At 49.9% G+C, this 24,336-nt stretch overlaps 1 protein-coding gene across 2 annotated transcripts in view; it reads right to left on the bottom strand.

The window, feature by feature from the left end:
* Fbxw4 (F-box and WD repeat domain containing 4) overlaps positions 1-24,336 on the bottom strand; it is an 86,683-nt gene that overhangs the window by 801 nt on the left and 61,546 nt on the right. For both annotated transcript variants that reach the window (XM_052184811.1, XM_052184822.1), the window contains exons 6-8: positions 11,153-11,218; positions 543-683; positions 74-215 (exon numbers count right to left, since the gene is read on the bottom strand). In XM_052184811.1, coding sequence (XP_052040771.1) covers positions 74-215; positions 543-683; positions 11,153-11,218 — 349 coding nt within the window. The remainder of the gene's footprint in view (positions 1-73; positions 216-542; positions 684-11,152; positions 11,219-24,336) is intronic.

The following is a 24,336-nucleotide window of genomic DNA, read 5'->3' as shown; positions in this document are numbered from 1 at the left end:
CGCCATCCTCGCGCAGATGCAGCCCACAATGAGTCTCGACATCCCAGAGGCATCCCCTGGGTGGGATACTTACATGCAGGCAAGCCCGCTGGCGTCGGTCCCACAGCCGCACAACACCATAGTAGGAGGAGCCGGTGGCCAGCAGGTGGTTGCCATCTGTCTGTAGGCAGTAGAAGGTACTGTCATGAGGCTCCTCCCACTCCATGACGCATTTCCTGTCCAGGAAGAGAGAGTGATTCAGATAGGTTTGAGAGCCTTTAGCAGTCAATCTTAATGGAGCCTTGGGCCACAGAGGCCTTGCATCCTCACCTGTGTTTCCTGGCTGGCTACCTGACATAGGACCCACGGTTGAGGCTCTAAGAAATGTCTGCCTCTCCAGTCTCCCTGGCCACAGTGACTAGAGCCGCCTAAGGGTAGGGAATCTGACCTTGCCATGGCCTTGCTGACAGGGAATCTCTGTGCCCCCTGCACTGGACTGGGGCTCCTGTGTGTCCCCCGCACCTGCACAGGGCTCCTGTGTGTCTCCCACCGAGCACACTCACCGGGTACTTGTGCGGAGGTCCCAATAGCGAACATAGGTGTCATAACCACAGGACAGCAGGGTAGAGGGGGACTCGTACATGACATCCAGCACCCCAGCCCCTGGGGGAAAGTCACTGCCCAGATGTGTGATCAGCTGCCCACTGGAAGAAAAAAAGAAGGGCAGACAGTGAGAGGCTGTCCACCTGGGCCATGCTGGCACCTCAGTGCTCCCTGAAGAAGACGGAGGGAAGATATGCTGAGCCACTGTACCTCCAAATAGCGGCATGGCCCTTCCCTCCCCCAGTCTCCGAGCCCCCAGCTGAAGCCTCAGTGGGGCAGTGCAGCAGCCCTCCATCACACCTGCACGCCTGCTCCCTCTGGGGCAAGGAAGGGCCGGCCCCTCAGAAGCACACACGGTTGCTTTCTATTCCTTGATCTGGCAGGTCATGCAGTTCTGAGCTGTCTGAGTCCATGCCTTAATTCTTGCCTGTAATCTCAGGCTCAAACCTTACTGGGGATAAAGGCCACACAAAGGGAGAAAGGAGAGTCCTAGGAAATGTTAAAACAAGTAAACACCTTTGTGTCCAGGGACAGAAATAGCTGAGAAAGCAGCTTAGTGTGCTGGCCCCCGGGTCCTCGGTCTCTGGCCCCCAGCCCAGGGCGAACACGCCTCTGTGATCACAGCCCCCAGCCTGCTGGGCTCCAGCCTGCTCCCCACCCGTGCCCCACCCGGTGGCCGAGAACAGATTACTGAGAAGAACAATTTCTTTGTGACTGTGTAATTCCCTCCGTGACCGCGGCAGTGGGCAGACCTCTCACCCCATGCCAGACCCCTAGCAACCATGTAGGGGGGCCTCTTGGCCCTAGCAACTGCCCCTCAACATCAAGTGCACCCGCTAATCCTTGTGGCCAGGGGATGGGTGGATGTATTGAGCTTCTGCAGAGTGTCTGGAGGGGAGTGACGGAGAAGAAGCACCCTCTAGGCCCAAGGCCTCAGCTGCCTTTTCAAGGCCCTCCTCATGGTATGACAGGAGAAACAAGGACATAGACACACTCAGGGATGCTCAGCAAAGTGCCTGAAGCAGGCGAGGCTGCCAGCTGTGTGTCTAAACAGACTTCAGCTCCATGCTGTCCTCGTCTCTCAGACTCTTAGCCTACTCCCCCAAAAGACACCATCTTGCAAATTGAAGAAGGAGGCTGAGCTCTCTACCTACGTGGCCTTCTACTGTGAACACTGACGGCTTCTAAGGACCACTGTTGCTGTCCACTGAATGGTCACATCCCAGACTGGCACCTCTGTGCCCAGCCACCTTCCCAGGGATATTCTTGACATACGCAGTGGCCCAGTGCTGGCCTGGGAGATGAAGATAGGCTTGTAGCAGGGCGGTGATGCACACACCTGTGATCCCAGCACTCAAGGGGCGGAGACAGGTGGATCTCTGTGAGTTCAAGGCTAGCCTGGGCTACAAAGTGAGTTCCAGGAAACCAGCGCTCTTACATAGAGAAACCCTGTCTTGAAAAAAACAACATACAACTAAAACAAAACAAAACAAAACAAAAAACCAGGCTGTCTTCCAGGGATTGGAGTAGACATTTTCTCCCCAGGTCCCTGTCTGATATAGACCCTGGGCCTTTCTCCCAGAGAGGCTCTGCCTTTCTAGACCAACCATCAACCATGTGGGCCATGGGAGGTGGGAGGAGTCTCTATGTAGAGGTGCACTTAGGTTTGTGTACACCAGGTGGGAGCCACCGTACTCCACAGTTCTCCTGTCCACAGTTCTCCCTTCCAACTGTGGGCCAGCCCACTCCATTAGTAAGGCTGTAAGGAATGATTGAGGCACTCTCCCCTTTAATCTGTGGAAGTAATTTCATGTTTGTTTGAAATAGAAGATGAAAGACTCAGGGGAGGGGTGGAGCCCAGAGGAGCCCCATCTGCCCACCCTGTTGCTGGGCTTCTGAGAGACTGAGACCTGGGCACCCACTGCTAGTGGGGTCAGCAAAGAGAGGGGGCACATCCAGATTGAACCACTAATCTGGATCCTGTCCACTGGCCAAGAAACCCCCAATATGGCACAGCCTAAGGGGTCTGGGGGAGACCCTTGGCCTAGCCTGAGAAGTTTCTGCTTGGCGTTCTCTGGGACTCTCAAGTGGCCACACACACTTTAAACTACCAATAAAAAGATACACTTTCTTTGGCCTTGAGTCTCAGGGCCCTCACGGCTCTGTTGTAAAGCAGTGCAGGGTTAAGGTCAGAGCATCCAGGACACACCAGGCTCTGGGAAACAGCCTGTCTCTTCTAATAGTGGCCCAGCGGTGCCACAGGAGCCCTGCTGGGACTTTGATTTGGGAAAACAAACAGAAATGGCACCATAGGCCCTTCAGGTTCCCACCCCAGGCCCAATTTATGTAGAAACCTGTAGCTAGCTGTTGTGCTGAGGGAGAGGCTTCTCAACAATAGCCCTCCAGCCTGTGCCTGCGTCCCCTCCTGTGCTGCTGTTCTCACTGCAAGTGTGTTCTTGTAAAAACGATTAGATTGCAATTTGTATAACGTGGTGACCCCCAAATTCAGACATTTCACCCCTTTTCTCTGGAAAGAATGTTAAGAACGCTTCTCAGCTTCTCACTGTGGGGGGCAGAGGGGGGTGAGGAGGGGGTGAGGCCTGCTGAGCCTTGGCTGCCCCACAACTTGTGTGGGAACAGGGCTGCAGCTCAGAGCCCCAGGCCAGACAGGAGCACAACCCGGGCTTGTCACTAAGGAGTCTGACAAAAAAGCCCCTTCTCTTCAGCTCCTGTAGACAAAGCGGAGGCCTCCAGGAGCTGCCTCGGCCTGGGGACCTCCACACCCTAGCCTCCCCTCCCGAGCCTCACTCCAGCAGTTCTCTCTCCACCCAGGAAAGATAAAGACCGATAGGGCGGCCCACAGGGTGAGCCTGAGGAATGACACAGGCTGAGCATGTGTGGTAACGGAGCCCTGTTCCCTGGCACAGTCTCTGCAGCTTTCTCTGTCCCAGGGGTCAGTAAAGAACATAATGCTGCCTCTCCTCTTAACAGTGAACTGAGCACCTTCTATATGTAAACCATCATGCTTTAGTAGAAATTATAGAGATGTGAGCTGTGCTATAAAGGACACATTGTCCCTCCTTTAAGTGAGTATTCTGTCCAATGAGGGAGAGAAGTCTAAATTTATACTTGACTAACACAGAGGAAAGAAGACCTTTCTGTGAGGAAAACTGGCATTCTGGGTGAGGGGAATGAGTGATTCTTTAGTTAGTGACGGGATTGTGACAGGCAGTGACAGAGGTGATGAGGCTCAGCAGCGTGGGGGGACACGTCAGTCTCCGGCATCCAGACCACAGGGGCTGTGGGCACATCCCTACCTGCCACAGAGCCCTGGGAGGCATTGGGGCAGAGTGGTGGTCTCAGGTCAGCCTTCAGCTTAGGAGTAAAGAAGCCAAGCTACAGAGAAATACCTTCCAAGTCAACACAGCAAGAAAACAGTCCAGGAATGGGCTGCGCTGCAAAGGCGGCCTGGCGCGGCCCTGAGGAGTGGAGAGGGCTGTGTGGCTTGAGGTGGCCAGAGCTCACATGGCTGAGGCTGGAGGGCGCTGCTGAGTGCTTCACTGCTGCTCACGCAGTCCTTAGCACAGGCCCGGCGTCCGTCCCTTCACACCACTTTACAGAAGAATGTGCTGAGGCGCAGGCTGCACCTGGTAATCAGAATCAAGACCACTGACTGGGACCTGCCTGCTGTACCATACGCTCTTGCTAGTGGCTTCCCACCTTTCTCTCACACACATAGTACCTTAGATGACATCTGTGCAGTCCCACAGGTGGCCTGCCCCCGTGGACACAAGGCCCAGCTTCAGGCCCTCACTTGTGCTTTGCAGGCCTCTGTACCTCACGGGCGTCTAAGGGTCTGGTCCTCAGTGGGAATAAGATTCAAGGGAATATATCCCAAGTAAGAAAATTTCAAATGGTTCTTTGAAAGGTTGTGGGTATCACAGTGTACTTATAGACGTTGAGCAATTTAAAGGACTCAGTAGGGTCTGGGGATCAAACTCAAGTCGCCAGGCTTGATGGCAAGACTTTTTGCCCACTGAGCACTTGCCCCAGACTCCAGATGTAACAGTGGAGATGTGAGGATAGAGATGATGCTGAAGACCCGCCACATCAGCTCTGAGGAGAAGGCACACAGTGTCTGTCACACGTATGTGTGTGAGCATGCATCCCCTCCAGCACCCACCAGAGCACACGTGTTCAGACACAATGGCTCAAAGGCCAGGCAGCCAGGCAGCCCACTTTGTACTGCTAACAAGGCGACATAATTACAGGAAAGGGCAGCGGCCGGGCAGATAAAAGGATACAAAATTTCACCATCTGCTGCCATAAAGGGAGAAGGAGAAGTGAAACGCAAAGTATCAGTTTGGTGTCAGCAGGCAGAGAGCCAATTTCAAAGAGTTGAGGGGGACAGAGGGGACAAGAAAGCAAAGCCAAGGGGGAGAAAGAATAAGAAATTACAGGGTTCCTTAAAGAAGTAAAGAAAAGAGAGAATGAATAAGCTGTCAGTAATACTTTCAAAGGGGAAGGCAGGTACTTTCAAGAGGGGCAGTCCATAATCACCCTGACTGAAGGGCAGGCCCCGTACAGGGCGGGGAGAGGAAGGCCAGGGCCGACAAAGCCACATCTGGGTGGAACGGGGCGTGTGTGATGGCCTCAGCACACCAGCCTGGGCTCACCATAATTCTGTCTCAATCCACGTGACCCTGCCGTTCTGTCATCAGCCCTGTGTTCATCTCCTGTGCTCAGTACAGCTGAAGCCACATTCCCAGGTAGCCCTGATCTGTATGCTAGCTCAGTACTCAATAGAAGAGGCCACGGGGACAGCAGGGAGAGCTTCCCGAGGGGACAGCACTAGTGCTGGCATGGGAGATCCCCGTAGGCAGACTGTTTCCAGTCTGGGGCTGCCCTGGGCAAAGCCTGAGTGGGTGGGAAACCCACTCTGCCTTTTGCTGTGGAGAAGACTTAGTAGCTTCGGCATAGAAATGAAATCGTAACAGAGTTGAACAATGGTAGCCCTGGCCTCAGGGGACAGAGGTTCAGGGTTTGTGTAGGGACATGTGAACACACACCTGCTAGGTCCAGGGTTTGTGTAGGGACATGTGAACACACACCTGCTAGGTCCAGAGTTTGTGTAGGGACATGTGAACACACACCTGCTAGGTGGAAGATCCAAAGAGCTCAGTGCCTTTGAACAGTGAAGTCACCCAAAGCCCCCTACCTGCTTCCCTACCTCACAGTCCCCAGATGGCTTATGACCAAGGGCTGGACCCCCTGTGACAACTTCAGGTCTGGAGTCATAGTAGCTTACCTGTCCCCAGCCACAGGGGACCCAGACTGCTCTGCTCTTAAGGACCAATGCTAAATGCAACCAGCTCAAATGCCCCTTGGTAGAAAATGCAAGTCCAGTAGCAACAGCAGAGTCAGTGGTGATGTCAGGCCACTCAGACCTACGCCGTCTAGTAGCCGGAGATGTGTGCACCCTGGGGAGTAGCCGAGGGCCTTGTTGAGATGCAGACAGAACACAAAGGACCCTTCAAGCTAAGGGATAGGATAGCTTTGCAAATCACAGTTCCTCAGAGCCCAGAAAGACTACCCCAGTGGTTAGCTGTCACTAGGAGTTGTTAGCAGCTGAAAATGAATGCTGGGCCTGGAGACTACCAGAAATTGAGTCCTGGGCTCCTCGCAGCTGTGGTGTGAGGAAGAGGCCTTGTCTTCCTCATTGGAAAGCCCCTCTCCTTGGGCTGAACTCACAATGTTGTTCCAATAGAGGAAAAGGTTGAAAGGGAGAGACAACAGGCCGCTCTGGCCAGCACCTGCCTTGCCCCTCTTCCGTGCTTAGCTCCTGGGGACCCTGAAAGGGGTGTGCAGTCGTCCTGACACAGTGGTGGGTACCTGAGAGATGAATGTGGCAATAGTTCTAGAGGGGACAGAACTGGTGCCCAGTGGGATAGCTGCACTTCCTGGGTGCCCCAGCCTCCACCATCACCTAAGGGTAGCTCAGATGCTGAGAGCTATCCCCCCCCCACACACACACCGCCCCAAGTCAGCACACACATAAAAGAAAATTCAGGCTGTGCTCAGGTTTCGGCGGCGACAGGTTAAAAGCAAAGCATCCTGCCCATGCCGCATGCCGCCAGCCAGCGTCCTGCCGGCAACACCTCTCCACCTTGCAAGACTGCCTGTCAGTCAGGCTTTGGCATTATTGAAAGATCAAACTTGGTCCTGCCTGTTCATTACCTTAATCCTGTTTTCTACATGGCTTTATTATCTGCTTGGGCTTCTTTAGGAAGACAGCTTCAGAGCTGCCCTGGCCATCCGTTTCCTCCACCAGGGTAGCTCCTCACCCGGCCCGCTCAGTTCTCCAAGCTGAGCACAGTTCTGGGACACAGGGCAGATGTTCGCACAAGGTCTGGCTCCTCCTATGGGGGATGAGGGCAGTCTGGGGCTAGAGAAGAGGCAATGCCATGTGATACTAGGGTGGCCCCGTCACAGGCAGAGCCCAGAAGCTGGCCAGAGAATACAGTGGCGCTAACTTACTTGGCTCCAGGGTAACCAGAGCCCTCAGTTGTTTGTGCCCATTCTTATTTGGGTTCCTCTTGAGTTAAGGTCAGTGTTGGCGTTTGGGGTTGATGCCATCTAGAGATTTCATGAAAATGGTGTCCACAGAGCCAGCCCCTTAGAACACCATCCTGACCCTAGTCCCTTCCAGCCTCAGGCAGCTGGAAGATCATCCGACTAAGATGCTGCCGGGCCATGGTGACACCACCATGGTGACACCACCCAGACCTCCATCTCTGAGCTGGGCCCAGGCAGAGGAGCTGCAGCTGTGTGGCTGACTGAGCTGCTGGCGCGATGCCCACCCCTGACCACTGGCAAGACCCTCTGTGCTGTGGGGCTGGCAGTCCCCTCTGTATTGGCCAGAGGCCACAGGTATTCCGGGAATTGAGAGGTGAGAGCCCCATAAACTCTTTGGTTGTGAGGGAGAAAGCAAAGGAAGCAGGTACCAGGCAATGGTCAGTTGTTCAATCACAACTGCTTCTGGAAGCTGGGGACAGTGAAGCCCCAGTTTTCAGTCCCCACTGTAGAAAGCAAAGTTCAGAGAGGTCCTAGATGAGGCTGGTAAGTGATGGTACAGTTTTGAGTGGGATCCTGTCAGGCCATACCAGAGCTTCTGGGCTCCTATTGCTTCCAGAACACAACCCTGAGAGGGCTCCTCTCACCTCAGCCGTAATCACAAGGGGAAGGATGGTGGCAGTTGTATGGAATGAATTCATGAGAACGAATTCCACAGTGGGCAGGATGCCAGCAGCCCCAGGTCATAAGACCACGGGGGGGGGGGGGGGGGGGGGGAGGCTAGAAGTTTAGCTAAGCTGACAGTGGTGATGTGGTCACTTACTGCATTGACAAAAACAGTAGATCTGAAGGGAGGGAGGTCACAGCACATCTCCCACGAGACCACATGTGGCCTGCTCAGTGCTCAGAGGGACTGAGTCAGAAACTGTAAGGTTAAAAATGACCCTGGAGCCAACTCCATAGGGCACCACTGACCCACCGCTCATGTTCCTTCCTGCTATCCAAACCCTGATTCTGCCTTTCTCTCTGCCCAGTACTGTCACGTCTAGGGGAAGCTGGCTCATCTCTCAAGCCAAAGAGGCAAAGCATAGTGGCTCCATCTCACTTCTTGCCAGGGTTTGGTTTAGGATGAGACCTCGAACATAGTTTTAACAATCGGATGTGAGGAAAGATCCACTCAGCATTCCTGGGAAAGACTCTTTCATTGTAAAATGGTCCCAGGCACACGCAGGCCTTCCTTCTACTTTTGAGTGTTGTCTTATGAGTTGGTGGCACTGTTGTCACCAAGCCTGAGTGCAGGGGCAAAGCCACCATGACTGCAGTGTCAGGAGAGCCGAGTGACGGTGGCTCCTCAAGGCCTGGAACCACCCAACTCTGGCTCTTTGGCATCTTCGATCATGATTCCATTCTTCTGTGAGCTGTCTGGATTAGATTTTCATTAATTAGAGCCCAAAGCTACGTTAACTAATGAACTCTGTTTATGAAGAACAACTGAGGAATAAAATGGTGGGCCTGGGAAAAAGAAGACCCTAGAGGAGCAGGCCCAAGGTTCCAGACAGCTGGAGGCCTGAATTACAGGGGGAATTCAGCTTGCTTTCTATCTGGGGGCACAGATCCAGGAAACAAATGGACCTCAATAAAATGTGGGTTTTCCGACCCTCAGAGCTAAAGAGAGACAAGGTGGTTTGGGAAGCCGCTGAGGGCCCTAGCCTAGTTCTCAGATTGCCCATCAGAAGAGATGCTCAGCCAAGTGTCTGGTGTTGAGAAATCCCTGGACAGTAGCTGTGGGGCACATGCTTCAGAAAGAGACGTGAGGAGACAGGGCTAGAGAAACGGATGGAAGAGACAGGCGAGAAGCAGCCTTATTCCTGCTACACACTGTGATGCCAAAGCCCAGGCTAGCTGAAGAGTTTGAGAAGTGGCACAGCAGATTAGAGGACAAGTCAGCAGTTTGGATCAAACTTTTAAGTTTGAGGGCTGGAGAGATGGCTCAACAAGAGCACTGGCTGCTCTTCCAGGGGACCCAGGCTCAGCTCCCAGCATCTGCACGGCAACTCACAACTATCTGTAACTCCAGTTCCAGGGGTCCCACACCTCCTTCCAGCCTCCACAGACAAACACATGTAGGCAAAACACATGCACGTAAATACTGAAAAGTTTTCTTAACTTAAAAATTGTTCTACAGAAGGCATTAAATTAAAAGGGCAAAGACAAGGTCTAAAAGATATTCGTAAATCACGTATTTGAGAAAAGACTAATTCTAGACTATATAAAGCTCAAAACTCCATAGTAGAAAAGCAATGTAATAGGCCATGGACATGGGCATTACATGGGCATTTTGCTAAACAGGATACATGGATGGAAGATGAACATATGACATGTGTTCAGCATCATTAGCTATCAGGAAAAAATTAAAAATCATAATATCACACTAGAACAGCTAAAATTAAAAAAAAAATAGTAACAGTATCAAAACACTGGTCAAGATGTAAAGAAAACCAGATGCCTGCTGGTGGAAATGCAAAATAATAAAGATTTGCTTTTTAAAAAAAAAAAGTTTGGTAAGTAAAAAAAAGTCTAGCAATTGTCTTCCTTGGCATTTGCCCCAGAGAATGAAAGTGTATGGTCGCTTTAAAACCTATGCTAAATGGTCATAACAACTCATACATCCTCATATGTTAGTGGGTGAATTCTCCAATGGAGAAAGAAACTTTGGTGTATCTATGGGCTATTATGGACTACCTACCTTCAGTAATAAAACGGAATGAGATACTGACATGGATGTACAACATATCTATAGGTTTCATTGCAAAATGCTAAGTTTTTTTTAAAAAATAATCTTTTAATTGTTTTGTTTTGTATTTTGTTTTGGTTTTTTTTTTGAGACAAAGTCTCACTATGTAGCTTTGGCTGTCCTGGAACTCACTCTGTAGACCAGGCTGGCCTTGAACTCATAAATATCTGCCTGCCTCTGCCTTTCTTGTGCTGGAATCAAAGGTCCATGCCACCATTACAAAGCTACTCTCAAAAGGCAACAAACTGCTGGGTGCTAGGTGGCGCATGCCTGTAATCCGAGCACTTGGGAGGCAGAGGCAGGTGGATTTCTGAGTTTGAGGCCAACCTGGTCTACAGCGTGAGTTCCAGGACAGCCAGGGCTATACAGAGAAACCCTAACTCGGAAAAAAACAAAACAAAACAAAACAAAACAAGGCAACAAACTATATGATTCCACTTATATCATATCTTCAAAGTAACCAAATCAGAGGCAGAGAGCATCTAAGTGGCTGTGGGCGTTAGAGACTGCAGGCCGACTGGGAAGGGTGTCTGAGGGATCTCTGTCTTGACTGTGGTGGTAGGTACAGGAAAAGCCCATAGGATTCCACTGCTAGACTTGGCTTCTGACACGACATGATGCCATGTGTTATTCAAGCACCCCTCTGATCTCTTTGTAACATCCTATGAATATACAATTATTTCAAAATAAAAGTTTTTGGTTGAAAAAAATAACAAAACTAAAACAGACTAGCAGATAGTCAGAGAATGTGTTAAGCTCGCCGACTGGAGAACTGTAAAGAAAACCTGCTTGTATTTTAGTCGTCCTACACGAATATTTAATGGATTCTGGAAGCCACCTTTGAGATTTTTATGGTACAAAATGCCCCTCTGAGGATAGATTACACAGCCAGAACTCCTCAGAAAAGATACATTAGATCTAAGTCATTACTGTCAGTTATACGTGCGTGTGCTCACCTGTTCCAGGTGATTTCAAGGGTCTCCTCAAGCTAACATCAACTAACCTCCAAGAAATGCACTGCAGCTGTTGGTGGGCTGCAGGTGGGACTCCCCCTTCACCCCGCCACTGCCCACCCCCTCACCCCCACCCCCCCTGGTACCACCAGGCTAACTGAGGGAGGCAGGGGCTGATTAGCCAGCTCTTCTTTGTCTCCCAGCTGCCCCGCCCCCACTGAATGCCACTGTGGGCTTAGGAATCTCTTACCTGTTGAGGTCCCAGATCCTCAGAGGTGAGAAGTGCCCACAACAAGCTGTTCCAGTCACAAAAGAGCTGCCAAAGGAAAGGAGGACAGAGTTAGAGCTGGCTTGTCAGGACTTGTGGCGGAAATGGCTACACATTAGAAATGCTGGGTTCTTTGCCCAGGGATCATGGGGTTAAGCCAGAAAAAGAAACACAGAGAGAATGAGGAAGTTATCACAGAAGTCTCCGAGACAACTTGGTGTGAAGAGGGGTGCAGCCTCCCAAGGTTATCTGACTAGAGGCCGTGGGGATTCAACCACGGATAGGCCTGCTCTTGGGACTGGGACATGTCACCTCTGACCACAGAAACAGCAGACCTCTGCATGGGCAGCTCTGAGGCCAAGGTAGTGTGAGCTTATGAGAATGTGCCTGCATGTGACTTGAGAGCCCAGCGCTATAAGACCTCTCTTAGGAACGTCCTACTGGGACTACCAGTGATACCCCAATCAGATGGAGCCTTTCCAGAAGGGTTTAAGAGTTGGGAAACCAGGCATGGTAGAGCATGCCTTTAATCCCAGCACTAAGGAAGCAGAGGCAGGTGAATCTCTTGAGTTTGAGGCCAGAATTCAGGCTAGTCTATAAAAGACAAACCTTGTCTCAATCCCCCACCCCAAATAACTGGAAGACTGAGTTGTATAAACACAGTGCAAATAGGGAAAGCGAGAACGAGAACATCTCCAAAAGTATGTTGTAGCTTTCAGGGAGGAGGGCCAAGTAGCCAGGCCTGCTGAGGAATGAGATATGGGCGGGAAGAGTCTCTAAGGGTACTGTGGACACTGCCAACAGGCAGGTGAGAAAGAACACACAATTTCTAGAGTCTCTCAGAACGGTTGGCATAGGCAGTCTGAGTGGTTTCATGCTGCAAGCACTGTGGGAAGGATCTGTCTGATGAACCACGAGGCTAGGATGTGAGCTTGGGTATCTGAGCTGGAGCAGACCTTCGGCATATCATTTGGGAGAGGAAGCCTTCAGAAGCCTAATGTCAGTCAGTAAGATTAAAGGCACTGGGGTGGGGTGTCCTGCACATGGCCTGCACTAGGGAAGGAAGACTGGATGCATTAGTGATACCTCAACTACATGGGCAAGCAGCACCTGTACCTGGCTTGTCTGTGGGAGGTAGAGTTCTACAGAGAAGGTTCTGGAGCCTTGGATAGTGCAGCTGGTGAGGAGTTAGCTACCAGTTGCTGAGGAGGAAAATGTCTGGGCAGGCACTGGCTGGTAGACTAGTGCCCACCTGTCATCTCCAAATGGAACAAGGCCAGACCAGACACCAGGGGCTCGCGTGCCTCAAGCCAAAGCTTCCCCAGGAATATGACAGCATCCCAACTTCCTGTTCATCTACTGCCAGCAGCCACTCTACCATAAAGCGGCAGCACCAAGGAACCAAACTCCAGAGTCAGGAGGTATTGCCCTGGCCTTCTCTTCCTACAGTTTTTCCTTTAGTGTAATCCATTATAACTGGTAAAGCCAATTACCTTGGGTTGGAAACATAATAGCTACTTGGAAATCACTGGAGCAGTCAATTTGGCTCTCCAGACTTTTGAAGAGTTGAGGCCAGGTGAAGGGCGCCAGCACAGACACAGGCATCTCTTGAGGAAGTCTCTAAGGCCTCTCTCTTGGCCACAGGCCTAAATTAGCCTCAAGGTAAATCAATAGAGAAAGATTGGGGAGGAGCCTGGACTTTAATACCTGACCTCCAAGCCCGTGGGGTATGGGCTAGGGAGGCTGCAAACCCTTCCCAGGGGCTCCAAGCCTTTGCTTGGCCCTGACCATCTGCCGCCAAGAAGAAGGCCCCTCTTCTCCTTAATTACCTGGACAGAACACCTATAAAAGCTTTCCCAAGGCTGTCCAAATCCCCACCCCCCCACCCCGTGCCTAGGTGCTGTGAAGTTAGAGTGTCGTTCTGGCACTTAGGAGGGCCGAAGAGTTTAATAACAAAGTCATGTGAGCTACAGACTGCAAACCGACCAACTGATCGATCGATCAGTTCGGTAACAAGCCCAATCCACAGGGCTGCCTGGACGTCAAGGAGTCAAGCTAGCTATAGATGCAGTTCTATGCTTCCTGAACTCCTCCCCGCTGCTGTGGCCATGCCCAGTGCCTGCCTTCTGCCCAGTGCCTGTGGTCATCATGGAGGATGACAAGAGCCACTGATGAGCCACATCTCAAGGTCGATGGTAAAAGCCGGCGAGCTGGTGAACCCAGCCAAGGGCTGCCAACACTCAGCATCTCCTCAGCACGGCTAGATAGAAGTTCGGAAAGGGCCGTGGGGTGGGGTTGCGCCTGCTGGCAGTTTCACCCTGTTCTCCCAGCTCCACAGCCCTTGCTCCCAAATATGGAGTCTGGCCTGATCTCTGCCGGCTTGGGGTCAGCCTAACGTCTGTGCTTGATTTGCTCCGTAGCTTTCACTATTCTGGTTTCTATGCTAAGTCTGTTCAAGTTCTCACCAATGAAATGAAACATTTCATTGTGTTCCTTCCATGGCTCCTCTTAAGAAGATTCCTCACAAGTACTTCACTCCAGTACAGTGCCTAGCCCAAAGGGCACTCAATACAGATTCATGAAATTGACCAGAAAGGGTCTCCCAGAGTTTAAAGTCAACCATTCAGGTGGTCCTTCTGCTTCCTAAACCATTAAAGACTCAAACCTGAACAACACAGGACAGGTACCCATGGGGGAGGAGTAACAAGTCCCTCAGACTCCATAACTATACTTTTTAACCACAAAGCCCTGGCCAGAAGTTAGCCTAAAATTTCTTGTCCTTTCTCAGCCCTTGTCCAGACCCTCAACTTGCCATTGACTTAGGCCTTAGGCAAGCCTGACATCACAGAGGCCATAAGGTACAAACTGGACACATAGGTATCCAATCAAGAAAGATAATAGGAAAGTTAGAGATTCTATATGCAAGACAAAGAATAGAAAGAAAATTCAGAAAAATGGAGGATGAGAAGGGTCGGTTAACACTTGTAGGTCTGAATGAAAATGGCTGGCACTATTGCAAGGTGTGGCCTTGTTGGAGTAGATGCAGCCTTGTTAGAGGAAGTGTGTCACTGGGGGCGGGCTTTGACATCTCAGAGTCTCAAGCCCAGTGTGACTCGTTCTCGTCCCACTGTCTGCGGATCCAGGTGCAGAACTCTTAGCAACCTCTCCAGCGCCATGTCTGCCATGTCTGCCTCTGCTTGCCACCACGTCTCCCACCATGACAATAATGGACCCAGCCTCTGACCTGTAACCCCCTCCAATGAAATGTCCTTTATAAGAGGGGCCATGGTCATGGTGTCCCTTCACAGCAATAGAAACCCTTACGAAGACAACTCTGGAGCTAGAGTTACTGGTAGTTATAAACTGTCCTGTGTTGAGCTGAGAACCAAGCCCTGGTCCCCTGCAGAAGCAGCGCGTGCTTCTGGAGCCGTCTTCCTCCCCTTTACTCTGGTTTGGTGTGAGAGCTGGCTGGGAGCTCACTATGAAGCTGGGGGTGGCATCAAGTCTGTGGTGTCCCTCTGCCTCTGCCTCTGCCTCTTCTGTGCTAGGATTACAAGTATGCACTATCCGCTGCCTTCTGTGCATTTATTTAAGAGGAGATCTGAACATGTGAAGGTTTTGGTATTGATGAGGAGATGGGTACTGAATCTAATCCCTCACAAACAGGAAATGGCTGTCACTTATATTTGTTCAGAGACAGGGTCTTTGTACGTGGCCCAGATCAGCCTTGAACTCTCACTCCTCCTCCTTCAGCTTCCCAAGTGTATGATTACATGCATGAGCATACCACACAACTGTAATTTATTGAGTACCTACTATGTGTCAGGTGATGAGTAAGTACGTTTGTGGCATTTTCCCACAGATTAGGAAGCCAGGGAGGTAATAAAGTTGCCTCTTACTCAGCTGAGCGATAATTAGCAGTGTTGGAACTGGCCCTCTTCATTCTAGAGCCCATTCTATCACCCCACAAACTTCCATGGGAGATATGTTTCAAGTTGATTTTGTTTGGGCTCCCAGCATGTAGTACAACATCTAGCGAAGTCTCAAAAGCTTCTTGAAGGATGGTGTGAGTGAGTCAACAAGTTGAACAAACGATTGAACCTGGAGCAGGAAAGAAAGGCCTGGTTCCAGGCAGCAGCAGAAGTGGCTGTGCTCAGCAGCTGTGCCCGGGGCGGCACTGGGCCCCAGCAGCCTGAGCCCAGGCTGACACACTTTGGCAAGGGAGGCCAGCAGAGCTGTCACGTCATTCACCAGCATGCCCATCAAGTGTATTCAGCTCTCTTCAACCCGCACTGGCATTTTAATTACTGTTGGGTAAACTAATTTGTACAAATGAAGGCCAGGCTGCCTAATAGAATATGCAAGCTCTCTGACCTCTGACAGGCACTGACACAAGATACAAAGGAAGCCGAGGAAGGCTTTTTATCTGAGCCTTATTACTCTCTATTACTCCAATTAGTCAGGCTCCAGTGCTCCTAATTGGAGGAAAAATTGCAATTAAATCAATTTTTGATGGGCTGCAAGTGGGCTCCTGACCCGCCCTGCTTGTGAAACACTGATATTATAGCAGCAAAGGTCACAGGCCTCACAGGCACCTGGGCCCCACCCCTGATTTCCCTTGGCCCCCTCCTTAAATACTTCAAGGAAACCCCTGCCCCCTCCACCGGCTTGGCCAGCAAGGGTGGGAAGGAGGGAGTCATTAGAACATGTCAGTCTCATTGCTTCACTGCCATCTGCTAGCATCTACCCATGACATCATTACAGCGTAAATCCCAAAGCAGGAATACAGTGCGAAGGTCACACAAACTCAGGAGGGAAAGCGGGAGCTGCGGTGACAGCACTGCACGGATGGGGCTGGGGCAGTGGTCATAGGAGGTCAACACAAGTCATGAAGGGAAGGATGGAGGCGGGCAACAGGTGGAAGTGAGGCTGCGAGAGGTCAGTGTGTGTGTGCGGTCTCTTTAGCACACATGCCCACTACAGCTAGGGAAGCATCTATTGCTGCATGCGCGCCACGTCTGCGGAGGAGGCTGGGAGCACAGGGCTGAGCCTACTGTGCAGAGTAGCAGGTCTAGGAGGGAGGAGGAGGGCAGTGTCCAAAGAAGAAAGCACAACTTTGTTCATCAAACTAGAGGAAATAGAACCAGAAGGACTGTCTGCTGTGTGAGTCAAGCTCAAGGGCAATAAGCAGGTTGTGTTTCACACAGAAACGGAGTAACTACTTCAAAAAGACAACGAAGGCAGAAAAACTCAAGAGTTCAGTCAAATCTGGGCTACCAAAATGGCTGTGCATGCCCTACAGCCTGAGTTCCAACCCTGGAACCAACAGAAAATCTGGGTACAGTGACCCACATCTCTAATCCCAGCATTCCTATGGCGAGTGGAGACAGGAGAATCAAGGATGCTCACGGCCTGCCGATGTGAAGTGCACGGAACAGAAGAAATCAGAGAGCCTGCTTAACACAGGGGGGTGGGGAGAATAGGCTCCTGAGAGTTGTCTTCTACACACAGATGCACATATAAATGACATTTACACACTTACACATAGACACACAATAACAACAACAACAAGAAGAAGAATAATTTTTTTTGTTTTTGTTTTTTGTTTTTTGTTTTTTGTTTTTTGTTTTTTGTTTTTTGTTTTTTGTTTTTTGTTTTTCAAGACAGGGTTTCTCTGTGTAGCCCCGGCTGTCCTGGAACTCACTCGGTAGACCAGGCTGGCCTTGAACTTAGAAATCCGCCTGCCTCTGCCTCCCAGAGTGGTGGGATTACAGGCGTGCGCCACCACCGCCCGGCCTAAGAATAATTTTTTTAAGGAGAGGTTTAGCCAACTCCATGGATGGATGGTTAGTTAGAAAAGGCCAAGCTTTGCCTTGAAGGGGTCAAGACCAAAATCGTGAGTTAAACACAATAGTCCAAAGAATACAGGTGTTAGAGAAAACAGGGTACAAATGGCATTGCTCCAAGGATTTAAACAGGCAGTGGTAAGAGAGAACACACTCGCTACAATGCTAAGGAGACTATGCTCGCAATGCAGTAATAAGCCATTCTTCCCACATTGTCTTTATTATTTCAGATATTCTTTAACAAGTGTTGCTTTTAAAAGAGAAAAACACAGCTGGGAGTAGTGGCTCACACATTTAATCCCAGCACTCAGGAAGCAGAGGCAAGCTGATATCAGACCAGCCTGGTCTAAGTAGTGAGTCCCAGGACAGCCATAGCTACACGGTGAGGCTCTACCTCAAAAACAAGCAAACAAATTTAAAAGGGAAAAACACATTAGCTTTTGTAAAAAGAAACAACACCCAGATGCTCTCATCCAAGCTTCATGGCCAAGAACAAGTGGACAGAATCTGCCAACAGCCGCCTCTATGCCCCCTTAGCTGAAACATCAGGACTGACCAGTACCCAAAGACAGGCAAGAAAGCCCTAAAGAGATGGGTGTGGTAGTGCACACCTTTAATCCCAGCACTTGGTAGGGAGAGACAGATAGATCTCTGAGTTTGTGGTCAGCCTGGTCTACATAGCAAATCCCAGACCAGGTAGGGATATAGAGCCTCAAAAACAAAACAAAACAAAACAAAACAGGTCATGTCTAGAGTTGCTCCATCAGCCTCTTCTCTCAAGCTGGCCCTGGCTGGCAGGAGGCAAAACTGACTCCTGCTGCCCACTGCTACAGAGGTCTGGAACAGCTGTGCCAGTCACGCTCACATTGATATACACCTCTCTAGTTGTGCGAATCAGGACAGGATGGTGTCTAGAAGGTCAGGGCTAGATAAAGTAGCCATCTCATTTCCAGATGATCTTGGATGTATTTAACCTCTTGAAAACCAATCCTAGACATGGTTTGACTGTCTCACAAAGAGATCATGTGTTGAAATTTACATTCCACTGTGAGGTATTAGGGGAGTAGAAACTTAACCCAAATATAATGTTGAGAGGTAGAACCTTTGAAAATAGATTAGGAGCCGGGCGTTGGTGTTGGTGTTGGTGGTGTGATTTCTGAGTTCGAGCCCAGCCAGGGCTACACAGAGAAACCCTGTCTCAAAAAAAAAAAAAAAAAAAAAAAGATTAGGATCAGGTCATTATCATGGAGCCTCCACGATGGAATCCTGGAGACTTCATGTGGAAGACAAAGAGAGGGAGAGAGGAAGAAGAGCAAGAGGAGAGGGGAAAAGGGAAGGAGAGGAGAGGGAGGGATGGAGGTGGGGGGTGGGGGAGTGGGGGCTCGGACGCGTTTCTGGGCTCTTGCTGTGTGCTTCGTCCACTACCTCAGAACTCTGCTCGTATGGAGGCCGGCATCAGACATGACCTCAACCATTTCTGGAGCTCCCAGAAATCTCAATCAAAATGAACCTTTTTCTTATGGAGTGATCACAGCTGAGCTAGTCCTTGATAATAGTGAAAGGCAAACAAACAAGCCTAGTTTCTTCATCTGTGAAACAGGAATAAAAAGGGATCATAGGCTTGGTGTAGGGATGCTCTGGGGTAAGGATCTGTCACATACAACACTGAAGCACCCACAAATGTTAGTTATTGTTATAACCAATGGGACATGTTACTAAATACACATCACAAAAAAGTATAAAAAGCTATGAAATACCTAAGAACAGCCTAACAAACCAACAGGAAATAACAAGAACAAAACCCAGAAAAGGTTCAATGTAGAACATTCCAGAATGATTCCCAAGAGCTGAATAAGCAGAGAAAAGAATCATCCTTCTGAACACAATCTATCAAAATGGCTCTATGCTGGAGAGAGCGTGCTACAACTCCAGAGGACATAAGTCCCAGCTCACAACAGCCCGTAACTGTAGCCCTAGAGAATCCAATAGCAGGGTAGCGGTGGTGTACACCTTTAATCCCAGCACTTGGAAGGCAGAGGCAGGAGGATCTCCCGTGAGTTTGAAGTCAGCCTACTACTATAGTGGTAGTTCCAGGACAGATAAGACTACACAAAGCAAACTCGAGAGAAAGAGAAAATCCAATGTTCTCTGTTGGTGTCCAACATTTGCACTCATATGTACAGACACACACACACACACACACACACACACACACACACACATACACTCCCAATTTTAAAGTAAAAAAAATTCTACCAAAAAAACCCCTGGGAATTATGAGAAAGCTAACAAGAAAACTTGGGATTGCCTGAATGATGGTTTGCTTATTGGTAAAATATCACACTGAATGTGGATTACACCAAATGTGGTTCTGGATCTCACATGAACTGCATGGCCACAGTTCAATGCTGGACTGGACAGAGACAGCCACTCTTCTGTGGAGGAGGCTCGAGAAGAGATGCTTGTGTGTAGGGGAAGTGACGGAAGCCCCAAGCAGATGTGTAAGGAGAGGTTAAGCTCCAAGAGAGTGTGTGTAGTTAACAGTGTCCACAGGAACTGGGGAGCTTCCCTTGGTTCCGTGCAAGAGCTGAGACAGTGGACAGCAGGCAGCGAGCACAGCCTCCTCCTCCTCCTCCTGTTGCATACTTGCAGCCTGAATTCCCTACAGAGGCCGCCTTACACAGTGTATGATGTCTGTGTAGCTGCTTAGTTGATGCTACTCCAGCATGGTGAGCACAGCCCATTGAGTCTAGCTTTCCTGTCCTGTGCCTGTGATTTCCTGTCCTGTGTCTGTGCTTTCCTGTAGTGTGTCTGTGCTTTCCTGTAGTGTGCCTGTGATTTCCTGTCTTGTGTCTGTGCTTTCCTGTAGTGTGTCTGTGATTTCCTGTAGTGTGTCTGTGATTTCCTGTAGTGTGTCTGTGCTTTCCTGAAGTGTGCCTGTGATTTCCTGTAGTGTGCCTGTGATTTCCTGTAGTGTGTCTCTGATTTCCTGTAGTGTGTCTGTGCTTTCCTGAAGTGTGCCTGTGATTTCCTGTAGTGTGCCTGTGATTTCCTGTAGTGTGTCTCTGATTTCCTGTAGTGTGTGTGTCTGTGCTTTCCTATCATGTGTCTGTGCTTTCCTGTTGTGTGTCTCTGATTTCCTGTATGTGTGTCTGTGCTTTCCTGTCCTGTGTCTGTGCTTTCCTGTAGTGTGTCTCTGATTTCCTGTAGTGTGTCTGTGATTTCCTGTAGTGTGCCTGTGATTTCCTGTCTTGTGTCTGTGCTTTCCTGTAGTGTGTCTGTGATTTCCTGTAGTGTGTCTGTGATTTCCTGTAGTGTGTCTATGCTTTCCTGAAGTGTGCCTGTGCTTTCCTGTAGTGTCTGTGATTTCCTGTAGTGTGTCTGTGATTTCCTGTAGTGTGTCTATGCTTTCCTGAAGTGTGCCTATGATTTCCTGTAGTGTGCCTGTGATTTCCTGTAGTGTGTCTCTGATTTCCTGTAGTGTGTGTGTCTGTGCTTTCCTATCGTGTGTCTGTGCTTTCCTGTTGTGTGTCTCTGATTTCCTGTAGTGTATGTGTCTGTGCTTTCCTGTCCTGTGTCTGTGCTTTCCTGTCCTGTGCCAGTGATTTCCTGTAGTGTGTCTGTGATTTCCTGTTATGTGTCTCTGATTTCCTGTAGTGTGTGTGTCTGTGCTTTCCTGTCCTGTGTCTGTGCTTTCCTGTCCTGTGCCAGTGATTTCCTGTAGTGTGTCTGTGATTTCCTATTGTGTGTCTGTGCTTTCCTGTCTTGTGTCTGTGCTTTCCTGTAGTGTGTCTGTGATTTCCTGTAGTCTGTGCTTTCCTGTCCTGTGTCTGTGCTTTCCTGTCCTGTGTCTGTGCTTTCCTGTCATGTGCCTGTGATTTCTTCTATGTGGGAGACCAAACTGTGGAAAACCAGACTCTCAACAGCTCTCACCCTGAGAGTCCACTGACCTTGTGGTTTACAGCTGAGCCACCCCCTTCTTCACACAAGGCTGATCAACTGGTTCTTATCCTGGCTGAACACCTGGGGTTGTCTAGGCGGAACCAGCATTCCAGAAAAGCTACTGGATGCCACAGCCAACATCTGCCCTCGATGACCTTTCCTCTTTCTGTGCTTTTAGCATTCCCCTCAGCCCCTCCCTACTTCCTCTCTGGTGCGTTCAAAACCAGGCGTTTTGCTTTTCATTAAAGAGGCTTTGACAAGACACCCCTTTTTGCTTGGCCTCGCTCTTCTTTCCCGCCCATTTCTCTTCAGGCTTTGGTTCCCCTCGGCTCCGAATAACTAGGTCCTGTGGGATGGGATACTTGTAGTGTGTCTGTGATTTCCTATTGTGTCTGTGATTTCCTGTCTTGTGTCTGTGCTTTCCTGTAGTGTGTGTGTCTGTGGTTTCTTGTGCTGTGTCTGTGCTTTCCTATAGTGTGTCTGTGCTTTCCTGTAGTGTGTCTCTGATTTCCTATAGTGTAGTGTGTCTGTGCTTTCCTGTTGTGTGCCTGTGATTTCCTGTGTGTGTCTGTGATTTCCTGTCCTGTGTCTGTGCTTTCTCCATTCCCTGACATTCTTGTCAGGACTGCAGGACAAAGCCCTGCAGGTTCCCACGGCTACTCTGCCACTGTTCTCCCCTACTTGCATCATAACTACACACTCCCTCCAGAAAGAGTCGCATCCATCTTCAGTGGATGGAGGGGTAACTCAATCAGTAAAGCACGTGATTTATATGCATAAGGACCTGAGTTTGATCCCCAGCACCCTATAAAAAGTTGGGTGCAGTTGTGCACTTGTGATCGAAGCACCTGAAAGCCAGAGACCGGAGAACCCTGGGACTCCCAGGCCAGCCAGCCTAGCCTAATTAGTGAAGTCCAGGCCAATTGGCATTCCTGAGGGTGACAACACAGACTCTGATGTCCCCACAAACATACATGCATCACACACTGGAACACAGGAGGTGGAGTGCTGAAGAGAATGTTTGCTCAGTGGTTAAGGGCACTTGCTGCACAAACATGACACCAGGGATTAGATTGCAGTTTAGTGGTCTCATCTCCACCTGAAACCCCTAGCTTCAGGCTCAGCAGGAGACCCTGCCTTAAAGGAACAAGACAAGGCAACCCAACCCCCCTCTAGCTTCTGCTGTGCACATACACACATATGTACATACCCATACACACATAATAAAAAAAATGTAAAAGTTAAAAAATTTAAAAAGACCAGGCTTTAATGTCTTTAATCCTCAAACTCAGAAGGCAGAGAAAGCAGAGACGTTCAAGGTGAGCCTGGTCTGCACAGCAAGCTAGGTCATCTAGAACTACAAAGTGGGATCCTGTCTCAAAAAATAATAAATCAATAAAATATAAATTACAAAAGGAACATCCTTCAAGCAGGTGATCTGACTCTTCAGCGGTCCTGAAGCCCCTCACACTAATAGCCCACACGACACTACTCCTCAGATGGTCCTTATGCTATGACCAGCTCAGACAGGAGCACAGAATAAGCTTTCATTTCCAGCATGAGACATTTTCTTGTTCAGACAGGTCTGCTTAGCATCATGACAGCCATCGTGGAGCCTGAGTACCCGGCTGCTAACATCTCCTGGCACTGGCGGCCCACTGTCTGCTGATACTTTGAGAACTGAGCACATACAAGCTCTGGTGCTTTCTCAGGTTGGTGGGTAAACGTGAATGGCTGCCATTTAAATGGGGGCATGGGACGAGGGCAACAGGAGCCTCTCGTCAGCTGTGGCCCCACAGGCAAGCAGAGGGAAGGCAGCTCAGCGGGAGAGTTGTGGAGCTGAGACAGCCACTCAGACACACTTACCTGGACATTTGATTCTTTGTAAACACACATCTAATGCCATCGAGGGGCTCTGACCCTGGGCTTAGTTTAGATTTGGTGGTAGCACTGAGTGGCTGTAAGGCCAGTAGTGAAGAGAAATGGGGCACATCAGGGTCAAGCCCAAGGCCCTATACCCTACCTTCTGTGCCACCAGGCTCAGAGCCTTGGAGTCCCGGGAGACCAGCAGACTTTTACTCTTTTGTTTCATTAAATACCTGCCCCAAGCCATCTATTTGCACGCACATATCAAAGAGTAACAGAAACAGAAAGTCTCTCAGCAGGAACAAAGAGTAAAGAGTCTATCTACATTATCCACTGGGTAGTCAGTTGGCTTCCTTACCTGTGGCTTTTCAAAAACAAAACAAAACAAACAAACAAACAAAACTATTGCTGGACTTCAGTAAGATAGCCCTAAGGACAAGCAGTAAAGGAGTCACACAGTACACCTAGCAAACTGAGAAAGGTGGCAAAGGGGAGGACTTGTGGATTCACAACCATGGCCTGCACCTTTGGCCACTGCCTTTCCATCACTGACCAGGAAGCTTCCTCCTGCTGAAAGGACACTGGAGGAAGGCATCAAAGGCCTAGTGACAGACCCTGCACTTCGATGCTGACCTACTGGGCAAGACGTGCCACAGGTGCTCTAGAGGCATGACAGATGTGGAGGAACCAGCTGCCCTCTGACTGGATCTAAGGGCTGCTTCACAGGTGGGGATTCATTCTTAGCACTGTAAGCCCTGGAAAAAGCCCTTGGCTGGGGAGGCCACGGGCCCTAGGGGAGCCATTCTTGCTGTCTGGCTAACTAGTCATGTTGTCAAACTGCTTTCCAAATATTTAACGTTTATACCCATAGGTTAGTGATCCTCTCAGCCATGGTCAGAGAAGCTCCTTTTGCAGCAGGCAGAGGTAAAGAGCGGGGAGCCGAAGACCAGTGAGCGCTCGGCCCGAATGAGACCCCGCCCCGAGAGGCACAGCGGACACTAAAAAGAGGGACAGACTTAGAGCCAGAAGATTAAGAGAAACTCTGTCAAGTGCTGTCCTTTTGGCCATGACACGGCAATTGCACTCATGAACTAAGAGGCTGCAGTTACCTAAACAAGATCAAACCAGTTAGTAATCCTAGCATGGGCGCAAGAGGGGCCCTGAGGTGTCACTCTCAGCTGAGAACTGAGCCGACAGTTGACGGCTATGGGGAAGGGGAGTCATCTTCCTGTGAAAACTGTGACCTTGGGTAGGTTGCCCAGGCACATCTGGACTTAGATGCTAAAATCAGCCAGCAAGGAGATGCACAGCTTTAATCTCAGCATTCTGGAAGCAGAGGCATGTGAGTCTCCGTGAGCTCAGGGCCAGCTTGGTCTACACAACGACTTCTAGGCCAGCCAGGGCTGCAGGTTGAGAAAGTTGTCTCTAGAAAGGAAAAGGAGGAGAATATGAAGGAGGGAGGGGCACATGAGGGCTCTGGGTGGAATAGGACAAGGGGGCTAAGGACGCATA

The sequence above is a fragment of the Apodemus sylvaticus genome, chromosome 1 (assembly GCF_947179515.1).
Source record: "Apodemus sylvaticus chromosome 1, mApoSyl1.1, whole genome shotgun sequence".
NCBI classification, from domain to species: Eukaryota; Metazoa; Chordata; class Mammalia; order Rodentia; family Muridae; genus Apodemus; species Apodemus sylvaticus.
Note: the sequence above shows the minus strand (reverse complement) of the source record. Positions and strands in the feature narration are given on the sequence as shown.